The sequence below is a fragment of the Scyliorhinus canicula genome, chromosome 4 (genome assembly GCF_902713615.1).
Source record: "Scyliorhinus canicula chromosome 4, sScyCan1.1, whole genome shotgun sequence".
Lineage (NCBI taxonomy): Eukaryota > Metazoa > Chordata > Chondrichthyes > Carcharhiniformes > Scyliorhinidae > Scyliorhinus > Scyliorhinus canicula.
The window spans coordinates 77,633,942-77,661,223 of record NC_052149.1 but is presented as its reverse complement, the minus strand read 5'-3'; the positions used below and the strand labels follow the sequence as shown (position 1 = coordinate 77,661,223).

The 27,282-nt window shown below is 42.5% G+C and overlaps 1 protein-coding gene across 15 annotated transcripts in view; it reads left to right on the top strand.

The window, feature by feature from the left end:
• The window catches only part of LOC119964697 (phosphodiesterase 4D interacting protein), a 695,800-nt gene extending 668,743 nt beyond the window's left edge, over positions 1 to 27,057 (top strand). For 6 of the 15 annotated variants that reach the window (XM_038794557.1, XM_038794556.1, XM_038794550.1 and 3 more), the window contains 7 exons: positions 4,618 to 4,734; positions 8,975 to 9,186; positions 11,935 to 12,081; positions 17,938 to 18,076; positions 19,609 to 19,655; positions 21,275 to 21,317; positions 25,157 to 27,057. In XM_038794557.1, coding sequence (XP_038650485.1) covers positions 4,618 to 4,734; positions 8,975 to 9,186; positions 11,935 to 12,081; positions 17,938 to 18,076; positions 19,609 to 19,655; positions 21,275 to 21,317; positions 25,157 to 25,290 — 839 coding nt within the window. In that variant the 3' untranslated portion in view covers positions 25,291 to 27,057. The remainder of the gene's footprint in view (positions 1 to 4,617; positions 4,735 to 8,974; positions 9,187 to 11,934; positions 12,082 to 17,937; positions 18,077 to 19,608; positions 19,656 to 21,274; positions 21,318 to 25,156) is intronic. The other 9 variants (XM_038794553.1, XM_038794558.1, XM_038794548.1 and 6 more) reach the window with 8 other exon arrangements.
• Positions 27,058 to 27,282: the final 225 nt, after the last annotated feature.

Here is a 27,282-nt window from a genome sequence, read left to right as displayed (position 1 = left end):
AGCCGGGTGGGAGGTATCTTTGATTATGCTGCCCACTTTCCCCAGGCAGCTGGAGGCCACGGGTGCGAATATTTCAAAATGTCGGTTTGGTTGCCAGGAGGCGCACAGCTTTTAACAAGGCTAAGGTAGCACTGTATCGCAAGAAAATTCGGTTTGATATGATTTACCCTGCACGTCTTTGGGTGACCTATGAGAATGAACTTCATCACTTTGAGACTCCAAACTATGCCGAGGCGTTCATTTAAAGGAACGGACTGAGGTTGAAATAATTGTAATAATTATTACAATTGTATTGTATCCGAATTGAAGGAAACTGGTTTGGAGAAGGAGGGAGGGCCATTTCAAGTTTTGTGGGGGTGGTGGGGCTGTTCTTTTTTTCCATTTGTCTGTTCATTCTTGTTAATGGATGTGGTGCAGTGGTAATCACTGGGACTGCGGCGCTGAGGACCCGGGTTCGAATCCCGGCCCTGGTCACTATCCGTGTGGAGTTTGCACATTCTCCCCATGTCTGCGTGGGTTTCACCCCCACAACCCAAAGATGTGCAGGTTAGATGAATTGGCCACGCTAAATTGCCCCTTAATTGGAGAAAATATATAATTGGGTACTGTAAGTTTATTTTTTAAAAAGTAGGGTGCTCTTTCTAAGGGCCTTTGCAGATCCGCTGGGCTGAATGGCCTTCTTTTGCACTGTAAATTCTATGATTCTATGATACTTAGAATTAATAAATCGGGTTTGGGCGAAAGGGCTAGTTCGGTATTTAGAATTTTATGGTTATTGAAGGCTCTCTGTGTGGGGGCAAGTCCAAGAGCTAGATTAATTAGTTAGTTAATGGAAGTGAGGAGATGGGGGTTATCTGTGGCCCATATTGAGGGTTATTCTGTCTTCCTGGGCTATAGCAGTACAGTGAATTTGATGTAGGGGCTTGTACATAGAGTTGTTCATCTTGATTTTAAAACGTTCTGGTGTAGCAATGAGTATTTGCAGGTAGGGTGTTTTGAGTTAGAAGTCAGTAATTAATGAACTATTGACAGCTGGTATAGTTATCCAGACTGTAGGCATCTGGAGAGAAAAGGGAGCAGATCTGAGATTGTCCAATATTTTCTGTTGGCAGCTGAGAAACACCTGATGGGTCTGTAAACAGCCGTTTCTTCTTGAAACCTGGCGTGGGGGGGGGGGGGGGGGGGGGGAGGACAGAAAATGGGCCACAATCAACCCATTGATTCTACACCAACCTTTCAAAGGCTGGAATTGAACCCAGGTCCCTGGTGCTGAGGCATTTGGGGACAATGGCCCTTGCTGACTTTGGTCATTTTGGGTTCAGTTGTCTCTTTGAACCCAAATCGGTGAATTCTGAATCCATCACACCCCCAGTGTTGTGATCACCAAGCCATTTCAGCTCACTTTACATATGCTAGTTTAAGAGCTTTGTACCCAATACTTGGTGATGTTTACTTGCCCTGTGTATGCTGCTTTTGGGCAGCACGGTAGCATTGTGGATAGCATAATTGCTTCACAGCTCCAGGGTCCCAGGTTCGATTCCGGCTTGGGTCACTGTCTATGCGGAGTCTGCACATCCTCCCCGTGTGTGCGTGGGTTTCCTCCGGGTGCTCCGGTTTCCTCCCACAGTCCAAAGATGTGCAGGTTAGGTGGATTGGCCATGATAAATTGTCCTTAGTGTTGGGTGGGGTTACTGGGTTATGGGGATAGGGTGGAGGTGTTGACCTTGGGTAGGGTGCTCTTTCCAAGAGCCGGTGCAGACTCGATGGGCCGAATGGCCTCCTTCTGCACTGTAAATTCTATGAAATTCTATGATATATGAGGTGGTATTCATTTTATTTAAGTTTAGGGGTTAGATTAATATGCTGGTTGAGGTGCAATAAGGGAGAGGGGAGTGTTTGGAGTTTTGTATGCAATTTACCTGGTTGTTTCGGTGTGCAGGTGGGGAGGGTGTGGGGGGAAGGGGGTTTAGTTCTTTGATGGTGACTGGAGAGTTTGCTTTGTCGATTTGCGTTGAGGGATCTGGTGGCCATCTTGGGTGGGTCTGGTGTCGACCTTTCCTGGAGGGTTGCTGCAAAGTTTTTTTTTACAGGAGTTAATAAAATGACTTTGTCTTTTATTTGGGCAGGTGGGACCTCGGGGATCCTTAGGATTTTTTTTACAAAGGAATAGACAATCAGAAAGTTTTGCATTGCCCAACCTGTTACATTAATATTGGGAGGCGAATATTGAAAAGGGGTGGGAGTGGCATAGAGGGATGACGTCCGTGTGAGGGCAAATGGAGAGGAATGAATGGCTGAGCAGACACAATGGACCGAGTGGCCTAATTCTGCTCCTATTACTTATGGTCTCATGGCAAAGGTACCAGCCTGAGGACATTGGTTACGGCTCCCTTCCGTTTTGCCCAACGAAATGGACTGCCAATCCAGTGGTGGTGGCCACCTTGAAACTATGAGGACAATTTAGACGGCACTTCAAATCCTCCAAATATCTATGTCAATGTTTGCTACAATCTGTGGGAACCATCGTTTTGTGCCAGCAGTTTTGGATTCATCCTTCGGGGTTTGGAAGGAGGCGGGGTTGGAGAGATTTGGGGATCTGTTTGTTGATGGTAAGTTCCTGAGTTTTGAGGAGTGGCTGGAGAGGGGCAAGTCCTTGAGAGCTATCCAGTTTCGATATTACCAAGTATGAAACTTTGCATGCAAGGAGATTGCTTCCTTCACTTTGCCCCCCCCACCCCCCCTGCATTTGCAGCCAAAAGAACTTGATCATTAATGAGGGAGGGGTGTCAGAGATCTATGGTCTGCTGATAATGACACATTAGGTCCTGTTGGATGAATTTTTTTTTTTAATGGGAAGAGAAATTGTGCCAGGAACTTGAGAATGGGGAGTGAAGCTCCCCATGGGGAGCTCCATATAGGGTCAACTCTATCTCTTCATGCACTTAGCTCAGCCTGATACAATTCAAGGCATAGACTGCATTTGACCAAGGCCCGAATTAGTGTTTTTTTTTTACTGATGTAGAGGATAGCTGCGAGCAGTGCTCTGGGGGCCCTGCCCATCACACACACACATGTTCTGGTCCTGCTCAGGGCTTGTGAACCTTTGGGTCTCCTTCTTCAGCACTATGTCGGGAATTCTTGGTGTCGATTTGGAGCCATGTCCTTTCGTGCTATTTCTGGCGTCTCAAATTTGTTAGAGTTACTGACGGTCTCTAAAGGCCTGCAAGACCCTCCGAGGTGCTGTCATGCCTGCTCCATGTTTGTGGAAACCAGTAGTAAATGGTGCCTGATCGAGGTTCCAGGTGCCGAGCTAGTATTTAAATGAGCCTAATGGCTCAGGTGACTCACGATCCGCCCAGCGCATGGTGCGGTGCCAAATTTGTGGCTCTCGCGGGATTCAGCCGGGTGCAATGCGGTGGCTGAATCGCAGCCTAAATCTGTGCTTGAGCTTCTAACCAGATATCACTGTTAAGTCCTTCAGTTGGAAATAGATTATTTATTCTATTACTACAGTGTTTATCTAATGACAGAGTTACTTGGCTCAATATGGGGAATGGTTGGCATCATTTAGGTCACATTATGCTATGTAACCTTGCCTCATGCCAATTAGTAAGAGAAACTGAAAGTAAAACAAAATTACCTGAAACAGATAATTTGGGAGTTGGGAGCCTCAGATACAAAAAATGAGCTCAAAACGTTTCTCAAGTAACTCAATTTTTCCAATCTTATTAATCACTCAGCATCCAAGATATTTAGCCAAGAAGGTGAGATAAATGACCACAGACTGTTCCATAATTGCAATCAATGTTTTACCATGAATAGTTACAATGGAAACAACTTCAACAGTATTCTGTTTTATTTTAAACAAGATTTTGAGTAGCTATCTGAGCAAGAACCAAGGTCACCAAACTAAAGGCAGGTAAATTCACCTGACTGTCTCAGCTTCCTGTTTCAGAGTTCAGCATTCAATTCTTACCGGCAAGACACCCATTAATGAACACAATTATTTTTTTTTATAAATTTAGAATACCCAATTAATCTTTTCCAATTATGGGGCAATTTAGCATGACCAATCCACCTACCTTGCACATCTTTGGGTTGTGGGGGTGAAGCCCATGCAAACACGGAGAATGTTTAAACTCTGCACGGACAGTGACCCAGAGCTGGGATCAAACCTGGAATCTCGGCGCTGTGAGGCAGCAGGGCTAACCCACTGTGCCACCGTGCTGCCCAATGAACACAATTATTGAAGGATAATGCAACATAACACAATATATACTGCCCTAGTTGTGGTAAAATTATTCCAGAAGGCAGTAGGTAGTTCTGTTAGAATCTACCAGGCAAGTCAATTCCAAGCCCTGAATATGATCATTGGCATTGAAGCAGAGGTTTACTTCAGATTAATTTTTGCCATATCGACATTTGCACATTGTATTAGTTGGCGATTTGATACTTCCCTGTGCCTACATCATGATTTTAAAATGATTCATAGAAAATCTGTCTCCTTAAATCAATTGACAGATAATTAAGATTAATGTTTATCTTGTTTTGAGGGGGGGGGGGAGAATTATATTTATCCATAATTTTCTCCTTTTCTCCATTTCTAATCCTTTGCAGATTGTGTGCCATCGCCACCTGTTCGAGACACTGGCTTGTTTTCACCATTCCAACTGCACCAAAAGACAAATTCCTCAGTAGAAGATTTTAATATGGAAGACGCATTACACCAGCATGGTGAGTTTATAGCTTTGTTTGTGGATTTAGGAGGTACTGATCATAATCTTCCAATCCGCCTTGGCTACGCTGGACTGTCAAGTGCTAAAGAATTGCATGTTATGCCCTTTTTCAGAAAATGTGTACAGATAGACCTAGCAAATGTAGGACAGATAGATTAAGGAAAACCAACGAGAATTTGTTGAAGGCAATCATATTTAACTAACTCAATTGTGTTTTTTATGAGGAAACCGGGTTGATGAGGGTAATGTGGTTGATCTGGTGTATATGGATTTCCAAAAAACATTTGATTAAGTGATGCATAACAACCTTGCCAGAAAAGTTGTTGCCCATGAAATAAAAGGCATCGTGGCTGCATGAATACAAAACTCAATCAAGGGTAGAAAAGAAGTAGTGGTGAATGGATTTTCAGATAGGTGGAAGGTATACCATGATGTTCCCCAGGGGTTGGTACTGGAACCACTGCTTTTCTTGATGCATACTAATGACTTAGAGTTGGATGTACAAGGCGCAACTTAAAAATTTGCAGATGACACAAAACTTGGAAGTATTATGAAATGTGTGGGCATTGCTGACAGACTTCAAGGGGACTTAGACAGACTGGTGGAATGGACCTGACAGGTGAAATATAATAGAAAAATGCAACGTGATATATATTTTTTTTTTAATGTATTTTATTCCAAACATATTCAAAAATGCAAAAACATAAATAATCTGGGGAGCATTCTACCCAACTCACAATTTTACAGTCTGTACAAGTTTTCATTTGCATCACTCCTCCCTGCCATCCCCCACAACAAACAATTCCTCAGACCTTTTTTTTAATTCGTTCATGGGACGTGGGCATTGCAGGCTGTGCCAACATTTATTGCCCATCCCTAATTTCCCTTGAAGGGGCAGTTAAGAGTCAACCACATTGCTGTGGGTCTGGACTCACATGTAGGCCTGACCAGGTAAGGATGGCAGATTTCCATCCCTAAGGAACCGTAGTGAACCAGATGGGTTTTTATGACAATCGACAATGGTTTCATGATCATCATTACACTTTTAATTCCAGATTTTTAAAATTGAATTCAAATTTCACCATCTGCAGTGTCGGGATTTGAGCCTGGGTCCCAAAGCATTACTCTGGATCTCTGGTTTACCAGTCCAGTGACAATACCACTATGCCACTACCTCCCCTGGGCGGCATGGTGGCGCAGTGGTTAGCACTGCTGTCTAATCACTATTCCAGCAAAATTCTTCACCGGGCAACCAGAGAGACGAAGGCCACGACATCGGCCTTCCTTCCCTCCATTAGCTCCGGCATTTCCGACACCCCAAAAATCGCCACCATAGAGTCCGACCCAGCCTCTGCCCCCACAATCTTTGCTAACGTCCCGAACATTCCCATCCAGTACCTCTCCAACTTCTCACACCCCCAAAACATATGCGCATGGTTTGCTGGTCCTCACCCACACTTCTCATACTCGTCTGCCACCCCCTGGAAGAAGCCGCTCATTCTCGCAATGAGTAATGTGTACCCTGTATCCCGCCTTAAACTGTATCAAACTCATCCTCGCACAGGAAGAGGTCAAATTCACCCTGCGCAGCATCTCACTCTGCGCTCCCCAACCTATCTCACCAACCCCCCAACGCCTCCTCCCATTTCTCCATGATACTCGCCACTTGCGCTTCCTCCTGCTCCCCCATACACCCGTCCGTGATATATTTTTCCAGGAAGAAAGAGAGGCAATATGAACTAAAGGATACAATTCTAAAGAAATAGAAAGGTGCAGAAACAGAGAGATCAAGGAGCATACGTGCCCAAATGGTAAGTCACAGGGTATGTTGAGAAAGTGCTTAAAAAGACATATGGGATCCTGGGTTTTGTAGAAGTATAGAATACAAAAGCAAGGAAACTATAAAGAACTTATATAGAACACATTTGTCTACAGCTGGAGTATTGTGTCCAATTCTGGGCACCACAATTTATGGAGGATGGAGATTTTAGAGAGGATGCAGAAAAGATTTATGAGAATAGTTCCAAGGTTGAGGGACCTGTGCATAGTGGCAGCAGTGTGTACCATCTACAAGGTGCGCTGCAGCATATCACCAAGGTTCCTTCATCAGAACCTTCCAAACCCATCACCTTTACCAAGAAGAACCAAGGTAGTAAACGTATGGGAGCACCATCACTTGCAATCTTCCCTCCAAGTCATACATCATCCTGACTTGGACTATATCACTATTTCTTCACTGCCACTGGGTCAAAATCCTGGAACTCCCTGTCTAATAGCCGTACGGGAGTACCTGCACCATTGAAACTGTAGCAGTTCAAGAAGGCAGCTCACCACCAATTGGGAAATAAAAAGTGACCTTGCCAGTGATGTCGACATTCTATTTATGAAAAAATGCAATTGCGATGATTCCCTTGAGGCAGTGGTGTATCTTTGAATACTGTAACATTACAGATGCTGCATGGTAGGTTAACAGCTAGCAGCACATTGTAGTGATCAACCTAGCTTTTCCAGTTGGTGTTATTTTAATCCTGATACTAACCATTTAATTTTAATCAGGTCAACACTGTTGTTAAAATTAGAGCTAGTTAGAAAATCTGTGCTCTTTTAGGCAGAGCTATGCCACTAAATGTCATTGCACTAAATAGAGAAATTCACCAGGTGGGCCAAAGGACTGAATGTCATGCTGAAATTTTGATGTATCTGCAATGTATAAGGCTGATAAATTCCGTGGGCCCACTCTCCTGCTCCACCTCCCTGCATGCTACACATTTCCTGTATATTTGGCTCAGAGACAGTCAGTGTTCCCACTCACAGTTGGATGTGTTACACATACGTACAGACCAGGAAATGTTTCCTCCCAATTAATTTCTTGCAATTTGCTGGAACGACTGACCACAAGTGACAACCAGTTCAGCAACCTGAGGTTGGAAGTGGGGATCTTGAAATGTTCAGCTGCACCTAGAAAAGGTCTCAATATTTTCAGAAAGGTTTTCATTCTGTTGCAGCCATCACGTAATTTCCCCCATTCCTAGATTGCAACAGAGCCTGAGTCCAGCCATGACAAAATTCTGCTGACATAAAAACAGTAAGAAATCTTACAACACCAGGTTAAAATCCAACAGGTTTGTTTCAAATCACTGGCTCTCGGAGCACAGCTCCTTCCATCAGGTGAGTGAAGAGGTGGGTTCCACAACCACATATATCGACAAAGTCAATGATGCAAGACAATACTTTGAATGCGAGTATTTGCAGGTAATTAAGTCTTTACAGGTCCAAACAGAGCGACTGGAGAGAGGGATAATCACAGGTTAAAGAGGTGTGAATTGTCTCAAGCCAGGACAGTTGGTAGGATTCCGCAAGCTCAGGCCAGATGATGGGGGGTGAATGTAATGAGACATGAATCCAAGGTCCCGGTTGAGGCTGTACCCATGCATGCGGAACTTGGCTATCAGTTTCTGCTCGGCGATTCTGCGTTGCCGCACGTCCTGAAGGTCGCCTTGGAGAACGCTTACCCGAAGATCAGAGGCTGAATGCTCTTGACTGCTGAAGTGTTCCCCATCTGGCCTGAGCTTGCCAAATCCCACCAACTGCCTTAGAGAGAGTGGTCGAGCAGGGGGTGGCAGCAGTGTTTAATTTCTATGTATTTTTAAAAGTTAGCTTTTTAGTGGGTGTCCTGCAACAGGAATCATGCCTCAAACACAAGCCACTTTTTAAAAAAGCAAGGGTTTAAAGCTGTTCATGTTCAGTCAGAGCTGCATAGCAGCCATTAATGCTGCAGAGCTCACAACCCCAGAATCCCGTCTTGCAACCCCAGTGGGGCTATGACCCCCAATTTGAGAAGCTCTGCATTAAAAGGTAAAAATTCTTCTGTGCAGGGCAGCACGGTAGTGCAGTGGTTAGCACTGCTGCCTCATGGTGCCAACGACCCGGGTTCGATCCCAGCCCTGGGTCACTGACCGCGGAGTTTGCATATTCTCCCCGTGTCTGCATGGGACTCACACCACAACCCCAAAAGATATGCAATTGGCCATGCTAAATTTCCCCTTAATTGGAAAATAATCGGGTACTCTAAATTAAAAATTTTAAAATTCTTCTGTGCACCATTTTTAATTAATTGGTACCGTTTGGGTGAAATTTCTATGTGTTATTTTAAGTTAGTTGTTTTGATTGTACAGAAAAGAACTACAGTTCTTTAGACTTCAGCTGAATTCCGTGTGCCTTTTTCCCCATTATTTTAGATGGTTACCTCTGTGATTCCATGAGCCAGATCTCCTGTTCTGTTATAGATGATGAGTTTGCCAAGAAGAATGGATGTCATGTGATTGGACACATTAATGACTACAATGCGCTTCAGCAGCAGATTATGGAAGGCAGAATATTGGTTCAGAGGATGGAGTCTGTCGTCCAGTCCTGTGTTAATGCTGCTTTTTTGGAAATCGATGGATCCAAGGTAAGAGCAGGAAGGCAAGAAATAATAATAATCTTTTTTAGTGGATTGGATTGGATTGGATTTGTTTATTGTCACGTGTACCGAGGTACAGTGAAAAGTATTTTTCTGCGAGCAGCTCAACAGATCATTAAGTACATGGAAGAAAAGGGAATAAAAGAAAATACATAATACGGTAACACAAGGTGTGCAATGTAACTACATAAGCACCGTCATCGGATGAAGCATACAGGGTGTTGTGTTAATGAGGTCAGCCCTCAAATGACAAGAGGGTCATTTAGGAGCCTGGTAACAGTGGGGAAGAAGCTGTTTTTGAGTCTGTTTGTGCGTGTTCTCAGACTTCTGTATCTACTGCCCGATGGAAGAAGTTGGAAGAGTGAGTCAGCTGGGTGGGAGGAGTCTTTGATTATGCTGCCCGCTTTCCCCAGGCAACGTGAGGTGTAGATGGAGTCAATGGATGGGAGGCAGGTTCATGTGATGGACTGGGCGGTGTTCACGACTCTCTGAAGTTTCTTGCGGTCTTGGGCCGAGCAGTTGCCATATCTGTGATGCAGCCAGATAGGATGCTTTCGATGGTGCATCTGTAAAAGTTGGTACGGGTTAATGTGGACATGCCAAATTTCCTTAGTTTCCTGAGGAATTATAGGCGCTGTTGTGCTTTCTTGGTGGTAGCATCGACGTGGGTGGACCAGGACAGATTTTTGGAGATGTGCACCCCTAGGAATTTGAAACTGCTAACCATCTCCACCTCGGCCCCGTTGATGCTGACAGGGGTGTGTATACTGTAGTACTTTGCTTCCTGAAGTCAATGACCAGCTCTTTAGTTTTGCTGGCATTGAGGGATAGATTGTTGTTGCTGCACTACTCCACTAGGTTCTCTATCTCCCTCCTGTATTCTGACTCGTTATTCGAGATCTGGCCCACTATGGTCGTATCGTCAGCAAACTTGTAGATGGAGTTAGAACCAAATTTTGCCATGCGGTCGTGTGTGTACAGGGAGTAGAGTAGGGGGTTAAGTATGCAGCATTGCGGGACCCGGTATTGAGGACTATTGTGGAGCAGGTGTTGTTGTTCATTCTTACTGTTTGTGGTTTGTTGGTCAGAAAATCGAGGATCCAGTTTCAGAATGGGGAGCCAAGTCCCAGGTTTTGGAGCTTTGATATGAGCTTGGCTGGGATTATGGTGTTGAAGGCGGAGCTGTAGTTAATAAATAGGAGTCTGATGTAGGAGTCCTTGTTGTCGAAATGCTCTAGGGATGAGTATAGGGCCAGGGAAATGGCGTCTGCTGTGGACCGGTTGTGACGGTATGCGAATTGCAGTGGATCAAGGCGTTCTGGGAGTATGGAGGTGCTGCTCTTCATGATCAACCTCTCAAAGCACTTAATTACGACTGAAGTCAGGGCCACCGGACTGTAGTCATCGAGGCACGTTGCCTGGTTCTTCTTTGGCACCGGTATGATGGTGGTCTTCTTGAAGTAGTGTTGCAAGTAGGCTTAATTAACACTGCAATGAAGTTACTGTGAAAATCCCCTCGTCGCCACACTCCAGCACCTGTTCAGGTACACTGCAGGAGAATTCCGAATGTCCAATTCACCTAACAAGCATGTCTTTCGGGACTTGTGGGGGGAAACAGGAGCACCCGGAGGAAACCCACACAGGCATGGGGAGAATGTGCAGACTCCGCACAGTGACCCAAGCTGGGAATCAAATCCAAGTTCCTGGTGTTAAGAAACAGTGCTAACCACTGTGCCACCATGCTGCCTTGATATGCACAATATTGTGAAATAAATTGGACAGTTAAGGCACCGTGATAACTTGATCTTCCAGTTTGTTGCATATTGTGAATAATTGAGTAGTGGATTTTAATTGTCAGATGCATCATTATACCTCATAGGCCAATGAAAACAATAATGTATGTTTATTATTAACACATACTGGGGAGGTAAGCTTTGCATTGAATTTCAAACAGATCGGTCGTTGGTGTCAATTAACCCTTTCAGAAGAAGAACTGGATAAATATCTGGTTGAGAATGGAATTGTTATAGGAATAGACTAGGATGATCAGGTATTTTGCATAGCATAATGGTTTCTATGCTCCTGGAGTCAAGAAGGAAGAATATCAAACTCATGCCTTCATAATTTGTATGACTCAGTATGTAGCACATAGTAAACTGACCTACCGAGCCAATAATGGTCCTTATCATTTTATTAGGATGGGGAATGCACAATAAATGGGAGGGGTAAAAGAAGTGAGACCTTGGAGTTCATGCCCACAGGACCCTGAAGGTGGCAGGACAGGTAAATATGACTGGTGAAGAAAGTAGGAATGCCCGGTTTCCACAAGTGGAGAGGTCAAGGGAGCACAGATTTAAGGTAATTTATAGGATTAGAGGAAAAGTCTCTTCACCCGGAGATTGACAGGTGTCTGGAATTTGTTGCCCGGTTTGATGGTAGAGGCAGAAACCCTCAACTCATTGAAAAGGTACTTGGATCTGCACCGGAAATGCTGAAACCTGCAAGGCCACGGACCAGGTACTGGAAGGTGGGATTGGAATGGGTGGCTAGTTTTTGGTCTATACTTTTTTGTTCAGTGCAGACACGTGAGTCTGAATGGCCTCTTTCTTTGCTGTAATTTTCTATGGTTCTGTGGGAGCAGGCTATGTGTTTTTAGTCTGACAAATTGGGAGAGATTTATAAGCTCAAATACTTGCAATTACAAGATGTTATCGCTTGTATCTAATTTTAACCTAGCAGGATTTGGATCATCAGACTGTAAAGCAGCTCTTCTCCAATACCAATACTTTGCGTCAGATCTTAGATGAAACCTGCTCCTTACTGAAGATGTTCTGGAGAGCAGCTGCGCCAAATCCAGATAGTGCCATACAGAATAATCAAAAGGTAAGCCTTTGTGTTCACTGCTGGTGGACAAGCATGAAAGTAGAGTTAAGGCCGCAATCTGTTTGGGCATGATTATAGAATGGCGGAGCAGGCACAATGGCTGAATGGCCTACTCTTATGATGCTTAGGACAAAACCCAATAAAGATAATAATCAGCACAACAATTACATTACAAGAAGATTTTGTTCCCCTTTTTACGTCCTCTTAAATGAGTGTTCTGTTCTTTCCTTAGCTGGAATTGAATATGCTTCTCTACATCCATGACTAAGGAGAGGCAGTGGTGTAGTGGTATTGTCGCTAGACTAGTAATCGAGAGACCCGGAGTCATGCACTGGGGATCCAGGGTCGAATCACACCATGGCAGATGGTGAAATTTGAATTCAGTAAAACAAAATCCAGAATTAAAATCTTAACGATGGCCATAAATCCATTGTTGATAGTTGTAAAAACCCATCTGGTTCACTAATGTCCTTTAGGGATCTGGCCTACATGTGACTCTGGATCCAGAGGAATGTGATTGACCCTCAGGGATGGTCAATAAATAACCATCCACCATCAGTGATATCCACATCCCATGAACGAATACATTTTAAAAAAATGATTAACTTGCTATAATTTCTTGCTCCAGATTTCAGTCCTTTTTTGTGAAAATCAGGTAATCGTCTAGCTACAGTTACTATGTGTAGAAAACCTCAAAATATCAAACATAGAACATTACAGCGCAGTACAGGACCTTCGGCCCTCGATGTCGCGCCGACCTGTGAAACCAATCTAAAGGCCATCTACACTATTCCATTATCATCCATATGTTTATCCAATAACCATTTAAATGCCCTTAATGTTGGCTAGTCCATTACTGTTGCAGGCAGGGCATTTCACGCCCTTAATACTCTCTGAGTAAAGAACCTACCTCTGACATCTGTCCTATATCTGTCTCCCCTCAATTTAAAGCTATGTCCCCTCGTGCTAGCCATCACCATCCGAGGAAAAAGGCTCTCACTGTCCACCCTATCTAATCCTCTGATCATCTTGTATGCCTCAATTAAGTCACCTCTCAACCTTCTTCTCTCTAACGAAAACATCCTTAAGTCCCTCAGCCTTTCTTCATAAGATCTTCCCTCCATACCAGGCAACATCCTGGTAAATCTCCTCTGCACCCTTTCCAATGCTTCCACATCCTTCCTATAATGCGGCGACCAAAACTGCACGCAATACTTCAAATGCGGCCGCACCAGTGTTTTGTACAGCTGCAACATGACCTCATGGCTCCGAAACTCAATCCCTCTACCAATAAAAGCGAACACACCGTACGCCTTCTTAACAACCCTATCAACCTGGGTGGCAACTTTCAGGGATGCATGTACATGGACACCAAGATCCCTCTGCTCATCCACACTACCAAGAATCTTACCATTAGCCCAGTACTCTGTATTCCTGTTACTCCTTCCAAAATTAATCACCTCACACTTTTCTGCATTAAACTCCATTTGCCACCTCTCAGCCCAGCTCTGCAGCTTATCTATGTCTCTCTGGAACCTGCAACATTCTTCCGCGCTGTCCACAACTCCACCAACTTTAGTGTAATCTGAAAATTTACTCACCCATCCTTCTACGCCCTCCTCCAGGTCATTTATAAAAATGACAAACAGCAGTGGCCCCAAAACAGATCCATGTGGTACACCACTAGTAACTGAACTCCAGGCGGAACATTTCCCATCAACCACCACCCTCTGTCTTCTTACAGCTAGCCAATTTCTGATCCAAACTGCTAAATCACCCTGAATTCCATGCCTCCGTATTTTCTGCAATAGCCTACCGTGGGGAACCTTATCAAACGCTTTACTGAAATCAATATACACCACATCAACTGCTTTACCCTCATCCACCTCTTTCGTCACCTTCTCAAAGAACTCAATAAGGTTTGTGAGGCATGACCTACCCTTCACAAAACCATGTTGACTATCCCTAATCAAATTATTCCTGTCTAGATGATTATAAATCCAATCTCTTATAAACCTTTCCAAGACTTTGCCCACAACAGAAGTAAGGCTCACTGGTCTATAGTTACCGGGGTTCTCTCTACTCCCCTTCTTGAACAAGGGGACAACATTTGCTATCCTCCAGTCTTCTGGCACTATTCCTGTAGACAGTGACAACATAAAGATCAAAGCCAAAGGCTCAGCAATCTCCTCCCTAGCTTCCCAGAGAATCCTAGGATAAATCCCATCCAGCCCAAGGGACTTATCTATTTTCACACTTTCCAGAATTGCTAACATCTCCTCCTTATGAACCTCAAGCCCTTCTAGTCTAGTAGCCTGTATCTCAGTATTCTCCTCGACAACATTGTCTTTTTCCTGTGTGAATACTGACGAAAAATATTCATTTAGCACCTCTCCTATTTCCTCGGACTCCACGCACAACTTCCCACTACTGTCCTCGACTGGCCCTACTCTTACCCTAGTCATTCTTTTATTCTTGACATACCTATAGAACGCTTTGTTATCCTTGATCCTACCTGCCAAAGACTTCTCATGTCCCCTCCTGGCTCTTCTTACCTCTCTCTTTAGGTCCTTCCTAGCTAACTTGTAACTCTCGAGCGCCCTAACTGAACCTTCACGTCTCATCTTTACATAAGCCTCCTTCTTCCCCTTGACAAGTGATTCAACTACTTGAGTAAACCACGGTTCCCTCGCTCAACCATTTCCTCCCTGCCTGACAGGTACATACTTATCAAGGACACGCAGTAGCTGTTCCTTGAACGAGCTCCACATTTCAATTATGCCGATCCTCTGCAGTTTCCTTCCCTATCCTATGCATCCTAACTAAGTCTTGCCTCATCGCATCATAATTGCCTTTACCCCAGCTATAACTCTTGCCTCGCGGTATATACCTATCCCTTTCCATCACTAAAGTAAACGTAACTGAATTGTGGTCACTATCACCAAAGTGCTCACCTACCTCCAAATCTAACACCTGTCCTGGTTCATTACCCAGTACCAAATCCAATGTGGCCTCGCCTCTTGTTGGCCTATCTACATACTGTGTCAGGAAACCCTCCTGCACACATTGGACAAAAACGGACCCATCTAAAGTACTCGAACTATAGCGTTTCCAGTCAATATTTGGAAAGTTAAAGTCCCCCATAACAACTACCCTGTTACTTTCGCTCCTAACCAGAATCATCTTTGCAATCCTTTCCTCTACATCTCTGGAACTTTTCGGAGGCCTATAGAAAACTCCCAACAGGGTGACCTCTCCTTTCCTGTTTCTAACCTCAGCCCATACTACCTCAGTAGACGAGTCCTCATCAAACGTCCTTTCTGCCACCGTAATACTGTCCTTGACTAACAATGCCACCCCTCCCCCTCTTTTACCACCTTCCCTGTGCTTACTGAAATATCTAAACCCCGGAACCTGCAATAACCATTCCTGTCCCTGCTCTATCCATGTCTCCAAAATGGCCATAACATCGAAGTCCCAGGTACCAACCCATGCTGCAAGTTCACCCACCTTATTCCGGATGATCCTGATGTTGAAGTAAACACACTTTAAACCACCTTCCTGCCTGCCGGTACACTCCTGCAACCTTGAAACCTTACTCATGACCTCACTACTCTCAACCCCGTGCTGAATTAGTTTAAACCCTCCCGAAGGGCATTATCAAATTTTCCCCCCAGAATATTGGTATCCCTCGGGTCCAGGTGTAGACCATCCCGTTTGTAGAGGTCCCACCTACCCCAGAATGAGCCCCAATTATCCAGGTATCTGAAACCCTCCATCCTGCACCAACCCTGTAGCCACGCGTTCAAATGCTCTCTCTCTCTAATTCCTTGTATGCTAGCAGGTGGCACAGGTAACAACCCAGAGATAATAACACTGTTTGTTCTAGCTCTACGTTTCCACCTTAGCTCCCTGAATTCCTGCCTTACATCCCTATCTCTTTTCCTACCTATGTCGTTGGTGCCTATGTGGACCACGCCGTGGGGCTGCTCCCCCTTAAGGATCCCGAAAACACGTTCTGAGACATCACGGACCCTGGCACTTGGGAGGCAACACACCAACCGCGAGTCTCTCTTGTTCCCACAGAATCTCCTATCTATCCCCCTAACTATGGAGTCTCCAATGACTAATGCTCTACTCCTCTGCCCCCTTCCCTTCTGAGCAACAGGGACAGACTCTGTGCCAGAGACCTGTACCCCATGGCTTACCCCTGGTAAGCCCCCCCCCCTCCCCACCAGTATCCAAAGCAGTATACTTGTTACTAGGGGGAATGACCACAGAGGTTCCCTGCACTGACTACTTCCTCCCAGCCCCTCTCACCGTCACCCATCTATCTTCATTCTTTGGAGTAACTACATCCCTGAAGCTTCTATCTATGACCACCTCTGTCTCCCGAATGATCCGAAGTTCATCCAACTCCAGCTCCAGTTCCATAACGCGGTTTCTGAGGAGCTGGAGATGGGTGCACTTCCCACAGGTGAAATCAGCAGAAACCATGCTAATATTGTGAAAAATACTTTAACAGGCAGGGTGAGTCTGCTTCATTCATTATGACATAGTTGGAGCTACATGACTGATTGATGTCTACATTCCCTATCAACATTATTACTGACTGTTTAACACAGGCCCCGATTGTAATCAGTGGCTCATGTGAGGGCAGGTCTCCGCTTTGGATTTCAAAATTCTGCACTGTGACAGTGATCATGTGATGTAAAACCATGGTTTCAAAGTGAGAAGACCTGATTTAAATCATGGCAATGAGCAGTTGATGAATGCACCTTTTACTTCAGCTAAGGATGCTAGGATAGGCTCTGTCCCTCAGTAGATTTCCTTCTGCTTTACCATTAGAGAGCAAATAAAATTAGAAGAATGCTGAATAGTGTCCAGTAACACCCCAGAACCAGATGGGACAGAAAGCCTACTGAGGGCAGATGCAATGTTGCCTTTGGCTCAGTACCAGCTATCTTTCACCTCTGGGTCAGAAGGTTTGTGTGTTGAAGTCCCACTCTAGAGACTGGAGCACAAAAATAAGCTGACACTCCAGTGCACTTTCCAAAGTGCTGTCCTCCGAAGGACACAATAACAAGAAGTCTCATCTGTCAGGTGGACAGAAATGATCCAGTGATACTATTTTGGAGAAGAGATGGGGAGTTCTTTGTGGTGCTCTGGCCAAGGCTTTTCCCTCAACCAACATCACCAAAGCAGATGACCGTGTGACCATCAGATTGTGGCTTGCGGGAGCTTGCTGTGTGAAAATTGGCTGCCATTACAGCGGTGACTACACTACGATTTTCACTCCCAGAGTATCCCTTGTGAGCTTTGACGGTTCCAATGTGTTTTAATGGTTCACGAACAGCTTTAACACTTCTTTATCAACTCCAGTATGTTCATGCCTTTTTGACGCACAACCATATCTAATTTTAGCAATTCCCTTATCTCTCCAAAGAGGCGCCATACCCCCAGCTATCCAAATAAGTCCACAATGTTCAGACTACCTCTTACTAGGTCTAATCTGCACGTCAGGTTTCACACTCCTGGCTTGTAACCAGCTGATGATTTAAATGGCCAATTGCTTCTGTAAACCATGCATACACAAACCCTGGCCTGGTTCCATTCCCACCCCGCGAAGCTAGGAAGTGCCATTTTCGGCACGATGGAGGATCTCTCCGTCATGGTGAAAATTTGGCCAAAGTATTTCAATTCACTATAAAGTATACTGAAACATCCTCAAGTTATGAAGGGAGCAATATAAATGCAATTCAGTCAGAACCAAGAGGAGCGTTGCAATTTAAGGTATATTGTGGAATCATTGCAAACACCCTAATTGTTTAAATTTGGTTGTTGTGGTTATTATAGGAGCAGTCAATGAAAGAAGAGATTTGCAGGCTGAGGAATAAGATAACAGAACAGGAAAGCTTGCTGCAGAATGCAATCAGCCGGCTGAAGGCCACAAACCAAGTGAAAGAAGGAATGGAACAGTTCATTGTCAACCAGTGTATGTGGAATCAATACTTCAAGTTACCTTATATTATACAGATATAAAACTGAAATCATGTTTATTCTACAAATGTGTGTTTCTTACTCTCCTTAATATGGCTGAATGCCATTTTTCTGCCACGGCAAAGTGAGGAGCAACTAAGGATATGTCCAAAGAGATCTTTCCTTTGAATCTGACCCCCTTTTGCAGGGAAAACACCCAAATTTTTAAGTCAACGCACATGACTATAATTGAGATTAGAAACTTTTTAACTTCCAACATGGGTGGGTTTGAATCAACTGGGAAGTTAAAGTGTTGAAAAGCTGAAATGGGAAACCCAAGACTGCCTTGAATTCATCTCCTTGTAATTTTAAGAGACGTGATATCTGGCAGATGACCAATCTACCGTCAGAAAGCATGTCTATTAAACTCTTTTAAGAGGGCTGATTGCTTCTTATTTAACCCTTGCTGACTGGGTTTCCTCGGCCTTGGCAACCTGAGGTGAAAAGGAGGTGCGAAGGGCTGGATTCATCGATCTTTGTGGACTAGGAGGAGCAGAAGTGTTCCCTCTAGGTCCAACAAACCAGTCTACAGACAGAGCTTCATAATCTCACCCCAACATCAATGCCATCAACCCCTGCAATCTGAATCAGTATTGCCCCATGATTACACCTGACCTCCCCAACTATTCCACAATCTCTACCCTAACATTCACCAAACTGACATGATCCTTGCCTGTGGCCTTTTCTGGAACTTTCCTTGTCTGACAAGTAGCCAAGCCTATCAGTCTAGCTTCTGGCAGGGAAGCCATTTTTAAAAAATCACACATGCCATAGAGTTAAACTTCCATGGTGTCTGGGTTTCCCAATGAAAACTCTTCCCACCCACTCCAAAACCTCAATGATAATCAGGACCTCTGATTCTCTAGAAATTGTCCTACTTCAGCGACTAAGCACATTGGAGTACGAATGTACATCATTGCTATAATCCCATGCAGGGAATTTATTGAAATGAGCTATCAACAGGTTCAATTGAACCGTTCCACCAGCCTGCCCTGGATTTAATTAACTATGGAATTGGCTGCTTCTCGGTGCTTAGTTAACTAATAAAACGGGGCAGTAATGGTGGAACAATTTATTTCACCTTTCAACCGTCTATCAACCTGTCCCACTATAGATTATGAAGATAACAAAATAGTAATGATTCCTGCTGCTATCATTGGCCAGCAACTCCTGCTGGAAAGGGTAGATATCAGGTGACTACAGAATGGGCATTTCCTTTTTGTTGCCCCATGTGAATGTGTGGCCTATTAATATTCATTTTTTAGGTATACGAAGACTAGCCATTCAGGATGGAGGAAAGTTCTGTCATCCTGTGGAACCAGGATGACATGGAAACTTGAGAAAACTTTGAGGGAAAAGTGGGGCAACTTGAAAAAATTTGGAGGGAAAAGTGGGTAATTCAGCCAGTGGTTCACCTAATATTGGTGGTTACTTGATGGTTTTTCCAGTGTTCCAGAGTCTGATAACATCTGCAATACTTTGTTTCAGTAACAAGAACACATGATGTTCTGAAGAAAGCAAGGAGTAATTTGGAGGTAGGTTTTCACCAGAGTTGTGCGAATTGGAGTAGCTGTTAAAAACATGTAAACATGGTCCTTTTTTTCCTGACAAAGCCAAGTAATTAGAACAAGAATCCAAAGATAAAACTTTGGAAAATCTCAGCAGGTCTGGCAGCATCTGTAGGGAGAGAAAAGAGCTAATGTTTTGAGTCGAGATGACCCTTTGTCAAATTAGAACAAGAGCCTGTTTTGCACTGTCCACCATATACTATGGATCTAATGTAATTTGCATTAATGTAATTAATGTAATCTTTTTAAAGCATTTGCTCATTTTTAGTCCTGATCCCAAATACTTTCAAGATCCCCTTACATGAGGAGTAGCACTACTCCCTGCTAGCAACGTTGTGATTTGTTTGCTTGCTGTGTGATGACTTATAGGCATAAACCTGTGCCCAAATAGAATATGTTCACAGACCCTCTCGGGGTCCCAGGACGATCTAGGATCAACTAAATCTTAAACTTTCTTTTCTCTTTTGCTGTCCAGCCATTATTCCCTGGCTAAGGAAAGGTGGATTGTAACCTATTCATTATCTGTCCAGGGGTGACAATAGTGGCTAGCAGTGATTTGAATTGATTTTCCCCAGCCAAATAATCACCTTGCATTTACCTGCCTTCCACAACAGAACAGAAAACCGAGCAAGGTTTTCATGAACCAATTACAGTGTTATGGTTTTATCTGTTTAAAGTGAAGAAACTGAGCTTTCGGGTTTTAATCATGAGAAAGGAATATTTGTACAGCTTGCAGCAGAATGATAGTTTGATGATAATCACAAAATGCCTCTATTCAGATCTTTTTGTCTGTGGGGCCTAATAAAGAAAAAGGATTAGCAGCTACTAACCTAATGTGAGGTCCTGGGTTGCTCTCCTCCCCAATATAGTTTATAAATTGTGTTCGTTCAAGCCAGGAAACTCTGAGGATCAGTCGCTGGTCTGCGCTGTTATCTGACCTCCACTAGGTTGGAGAATAGAGTGACACAATTGTCCTTGAACCCTTGGGTCAAGAAGAGGAATCTTCGCCACCTTTCTCGTGCATTGCAGCCAACTGGCATTAGGGGAGGACAAGCTTGGGGTTGGCTTTCATGAACTCCCCTACAACCTGGGTCTAAGAATCTGCCCATATATACTGCCTAGACTTGCTTTTGATGATTGAACATTTTGGGGACCAGAGATCCTCTGGCATTTCACCTAAAAATAGACCTCAACATGAATCAGCATCTTGTTGAGTACAGAAGGAAAAAGGAAAATAATGATTTTATCATTACAATTGAGAGTCATGTCCATGCTACTGGTGAGGTTCAAGCAGAGGACTGTATTCCCCATTTGGAAAGGAACTTGAACATAAGAAATAGGAGAAGTCAAACATACGAAGAACATCTGAACCATATGGTTCCTTGAGCCAAGTGAAAGTAAGCCTGTATTGCTCATAGAAAATAAAATGTGCTGCTCAAAAAAACATCATTGCATATATTTGAAAACGGGTAGTTTCAGTGGAAATTGATTGTGTTGAACCTCCAGGAGGTTTACTTTCCTGGCCAGAACCTGTTGTTTCTCCTTTCTGACTTTCTCTTCCCTGTGTCCTTTATCTCTTTTGTGAGTCTGTTCAGGTGAATGATTGCACCTCCTTGAATGATAGCAAAGGTTGGTAATGATGTATTAGTATCAGCATGTGCCATTGAAGGTCAGACTGCTTCTGTCTCTTCGCTTAGTGTCAACACTGCTGCTTGCAAAACCACTGCATGAAACACCTCTATTTTCTGCCATTCACATCACACTATGTCTCATTTACATCCAACAGTTCTCATACTCATCCATTCACAAGAAGTGCTTTTATTATGTAAAGTCTGCATTAACATCTGAATGAATATATTTTTGATAGACACACTCAAATATTTGGGAATGATTATAAAGTAGCTGTTCAGGTGATACTGGATTTACACACCAGCATTTTATTATTGGTTATAATTCCAATGCCCCAGACATCACAAACTCAGAAGTAGACTGTACCAATGGCTATAGTACAAGTTAAGTTGTTCTTAAATATCACCAAAGCCTAAAGATTTGGCTTCAGCACAAGTACTGAAAATACAAAATAGTGAGAAAAGACTATCCAAACATATATGCTCACAATATCCATCATTTGGAGCAATCAAATGCAGCACCCTGCCCAACCACAAGTAATGCTAACTCATGGGGGTTAGACTTTTTCAGCTGTTTAATACCTATTCTTTCACCACTGTCTCTTGCAGCTGTTACTCTGGATTTGTGAGTATAATAACATGGGAGAAACGAGAACTGCTAAATTGCTCCCTGAGAATATTTTCCATCTACTATTTTTTTTAGCTCATTAGGGGGCCTGGGTGTGGAGTAGAAAAGACTTAAGTACATAGAACAGGCTATTCAAAATAGCTGTCTGCCATAGGGAGATCATTGGTTGACCTATAAAATGAATGCATTGTGGAAGCCGATTCAGTGTTTATATTTCCACTGCAGTTTATTTAAACTCTCGGCGAATAGTGAAGTAGCAGTTTCTCATTTATGATGCCAGTCACACAGCCAGCATAGGGTAAGACTTACTTTGATTGCAATGTTTTGCAGAATTATGTAACAACTGGCATTTTGTGCTCTGCCTTTTTACATAGTAAAACATCCCGAGACTTTTCCCAGGAGTTATCAAATAAAATTTAACTCTGATTCACACAAGGGGATATTACAAGTGACAGGGTTTTAAAGAACATTTGAGAGGAGAGACAGAGAATTCCAATGCACAGAAAACCCTTTCAGTCCATTATACCTGCATAGGCTCTCTGAAAGAATTATCCAATTAGTCCCACTCCCTTTCTCTTTCCCCATTGCCCTGAAAATGTTTCCTTTACGTATACATCCAGTACCCCTTTGAAAGTTACCACTGAATCTACTTACACTACCCTTTAATTTAGTACATTCCAGATCATTCAATTCCGATTTAGGTCTTTGGGTACATATCAATAGTTTCTCCCCAGCTACTCGTCTCAAACCCCTTCATAATTTTGAATACCTATTAATTCTCCATTAACCTCGTCTGCAGATTTATTGATAATAATCTGAATTTCCTAGTCTCTCCACATCACTCAAAACCCTCAATCTAAAACACTTCCTAAAGTGTGGTCCCCACAATTGAACCCAATGATCCAGCTTCTTTCTTTTCCTGTAAAAAGCAGCCAAATGATGGTTGATGCACTACCCGATTTTGATGTATTCAGACCAAGATAACCTGATGAATGCATTGGTCAACAGTAGTGAGAAGCTGACCCATGTCTGCTTCTGTTTTCCATCCCTGAGAAATACTCATAAGGAAGAGTCCACCCAACAAAAAATGTTTACTAATTTGAAAAGTCGGTTTAAAGTTTTAGTGAATATAAAAGGGAATTAAAAAGTCTTCTGTAGTAAAACGGTGGTCTGAGGAGGAAGAGTTGTGGGGCCAATTAGGGGTAGAAAAGGAGATTTACACATGGAATTAGGGAGGCATGACTGAGGGATTAATACTTTACATGGGGCAGCACGGTAGCATGGTGGTTAGCATAAATGCTTCACAGCTCCAGGGTCCCAGGTTCGATTCCCGGCTGGGTCACTGTCTGTGCGGAGTCTGCACGTCCTCCCCTTGTGTGCTTGGGTTTCCTCCGGGTGCTCCGGTTTCCTTCCACAGTCCAAAGATGTGTGGGTTAGGTGGATTGGCCATGCTAAATTGCCCGTAGTGTCCTAAAAAGTAAGGTTAAGGGGGGGGGGGGGGGGGGGGGGGGTTGTTGGGTTACGGGTATAGGGTGGATACGTGAGTTTGGGTAGGGTGATCATTGCTCGGCACAACATCGAGGGCCGAAGGGCCTGTTCTGTGCTGTTCTATGTTCTATTTGTTTTTTATTAAGGTAGAAGATTCTACCCAAATTTTAGTGAAAAAGGAGGTAGTTGAGATACTAGATGGGCTAAAAATTTATAAAAATAGTATTAGACTAGCTGTACTTAAAACTAATGCATCACCGGGACCGGATGAGATGCAGCCAAGGATACTGAGGGAAGCAAGGGTGGAATTGGAGAAGCACTGGCACTTGTCATAATTTTCCAATTCTCCTAAAATACAGGGGTTGTGCCAGAGGTCTGGAGATTTGCAAATTTTATACCCTTGTTCAAACAAGGGGAAGGGTGTAAAGATAAGTCCAGCATCTTCATGTCAGGCAATTTAATCTCTTGGGAGGTGGTGGTGCTTTTAGAAACAATATTTTGGGACAAATATGGATTATGGATTAATAAAGGAAAGCCAGCAGAAATTTGCCCAGGGCCAATCCAGTTCATCTAACGTGCTTGGGTGTTTTAATGAGGTATCAGAGAGGTTTCATAGGATATGACATTTTGTTCAGTCACATAACAGACTTACCAACGCTGCTAGAGTTCCCGTGTTAGGACCACTGTTTTCCTCAGTCTATGTTAATGATCGGGCGTGGGCATAGTTGGCACAAATTCAAAATTTGCAGATAACCAAAACTTGGAAGTATTGTAAGCTATGGAAGATAGTCATAAACTTCAAGAGGACATAGACAAGCAATGGGCAGCCATGTGGCAGATGGAATTTAATGTGGAGAAGTGTGAAGTGATGCATTTTGGTTGGAAGAATAAAGAGAGGCAATAACAGGTACAATTCTAAAGGAGAAGCAGAGGGATCTGGGGTATATTTGCACAAATTTGAGGGCAGGTTGAGAAAGAAGTTAATAAAGCATACAGGATCCTGAGCTTTATAAATAGGAGCATTTCCAATTCCACAGCCTAAAAGTATGGGCGAGGCAGATTCAACTGTGGCATTCAAAAGGAATTGTAAATTATCTGCAGAGAAAAAGTGTGGGGAGAGGTCATTTGAGACTAGATGAGTTATTCTCGGGACATGATGGGCTAAATGGCCTCTTCCTGTGCTGTAACGATTAAAATGTTTTTGCTAGAATTGGAATACTTAGCAAACAGTAGAATTTACAACAAAGTTTGGCAGCAAGAATTTAAAATGTTAATTTGGAAAATCTCTTACTCTAATGTAAGTATAGATTGTCATTCAGGTTATGTGATTCTACTATGCGAATAGGGCTATATTTTGTGCCTAACCAGTAAGGAATGCTCCTTTAAAGTGAATTTGGAATGGATCTTTGGACATGGTATTTTACGAATTAAAAATTGTAACAGGCTGTATTGTCCGATATTGCATTTTTCAATATTTTTCAAATTTACAGACGAGTGCAAGTTGCATAAATTTTGCAGGGGAACAACTGGGCAAATAGTTTCAGAAGCTGTGTTTAGCATAATCACTCATTGTACCAGCACCATTAGTGTTCATGTCGAAAATGTTTATTTTATCAAATATGTGCTTGGTTTAACTATTACTATATTATTTTGTGTTTTTGTGCTTTACCTTGCCTAGCATATTGATGGTAATATTTTTTCCTTTCTAATTGTTTTTTTTTTAGCAGAAATCTCAAAACTTGGTTACAGCTGTCCCAGAAGCTGGAACTTCATGAATCCCATATATCCTGAAGCAAGACGACTGGGTCAAAGTTCACTGTCTGGGAAGGATGAAAGATATGGTCCCAACCTGGTTTAATTAGGAAATGTAGCAAACTACTGAAGCAGTTAATTATTTGCCCCTTTCAAAAAAAATACTCAACAATATTGGAATCCTATCCTACAAAAATAATTTAGTACAACAGCATTTGAAAACAAAAGTAAATTACATCTTTTGTGTTTCCAGAAAGAACTATTCTACATAATCTTAACCCAACAGTGACTTCCTGATGATCATATATAAAACAATGAACGTTTGCTTAATTTTTCTGTCTTGGTGCAAAAATTTGAAACAGGAAATCTTGTACTTGTGGGTAGAGAGTTATCATCATCTTTTGTCCCCACGAAGGCTATGAATCTTGCAGACTCATTTAAAATGCTATCTTAAAGCTAAATAAAGGTTAAAAGTAATATATTTTGGCTGTCTCAACACCCAAAAAATATCCCGGACATTAAGTTAATATATTAATATGAATGCATTTATTGTGAAGACATTAAAATATAATATATGGCAGATCAAGAACAAGAAACATTGAGCCTAATGATAGCTTTGGTGAATATTGTCCTTGTATTTGACCTTGTACAATTTAAACAGAAAAATATACTTTGGTAAAGACCGAAAAAAGACATCCCAACAAAATTTGCTACTGATTAGAATGTTCACCAAGCAAAGTCATAAAAAGGTATGTGCAATAAGTTTGCCATTTGCACAACATTAGCTTTATTAAACACAGGAATAAGACAAAATGATATTTGTCACAACAGTATCTAGCATCGTGAACATTGTTATTTTACAGATTTCGGATTTAATAATGTAGCATGGTGGGTGAGAGTACGGTACAATTAAAACAGGGCTGGATTACTTTGTATTTATTATTGTACACTATTAGAAATAGCTAAAGTTAGCACTGGTATGGTTTTTGCCCGACCTGTATATACACCTTGCCAGCAGATATGTACTGTGTATCTTGCACACACACACGTGAACGGACTTAAAGAATTGCTACAATTCATTATATAACAAATGTGTGTGCAAGGTCATTGTGTAATGTATACAAATATGGATATTTAGGTTAGCTGTCTTTATTATATGTATAATTTAAGACATATTATTGTGCAATGTATGGTGCCATTTTTCTAATTACTGAAAAGGTCATGATAGTTTCCTGCTTAAAAGTAGAGAACTTTCTCCATACAAGTTCATAAAACTGTTAATCTGCATTTCTTGCAGAAAAGTCTCTTCAGTAAATCAGATGTGGTGCCGAAGCTTTGTCGCATGTGTTTTTCATTTCTGTTTTGCATGGTGATTGACTAATTAAGTTAAAATAAGCCAGGGATCAATTAGGACTGGGGTTGCTCGTCAGGAAATTCAGAGAAAACGGCAGAAATCCTTTTCCATTGTCTAAAGAAATTATGATTGATCACTGATGTTTGATATTGACCATAGGGTTCCTGCATTTAGTAGCCTGTAAACAGTTTATTTTAAAACATTATAGGTTACAAAAGACTAGTGTTGCAACAGGTGAACCTAAAGCACAGCTGTATACTGTATAAAGCGTATATACTGATCATTATACAGTGTTCCTCTTTCAGGCTGTATATATTTTCCCCATGTATATACATTCATTTGTATAATCGAGTGTAGCAATGTGTGTATGACACAGTTCTGGGAAATAAAGTGGTGTGTTTCCTGGATTGTTTTGGGAAACCTATTCTGTGAAAATGTAAAGATATGCATTTTAATGTATGAAACAATAGTTTGTTTTCATTTCATGGTCCAAATAATAAAAACATTAAATGCTCGGTGCCTGTTTGATGTCTGTCTCCACTGATTAGATAGATTTGGTCATGCTCTTACGATTTTTAAAAACTAACACTCGTAGCTTGTTAGGTAAATAGGAAGGTCTCCAGTCTGATTAGTCAGTCTCAGTCAATATTTTGACATTCTTACCTGATTATACTGGATTCCTTGCTTTGACATCTGTTTGGTTGTCTTGCCAATTCATATTTCTCAGGTTACACACTGACTGTT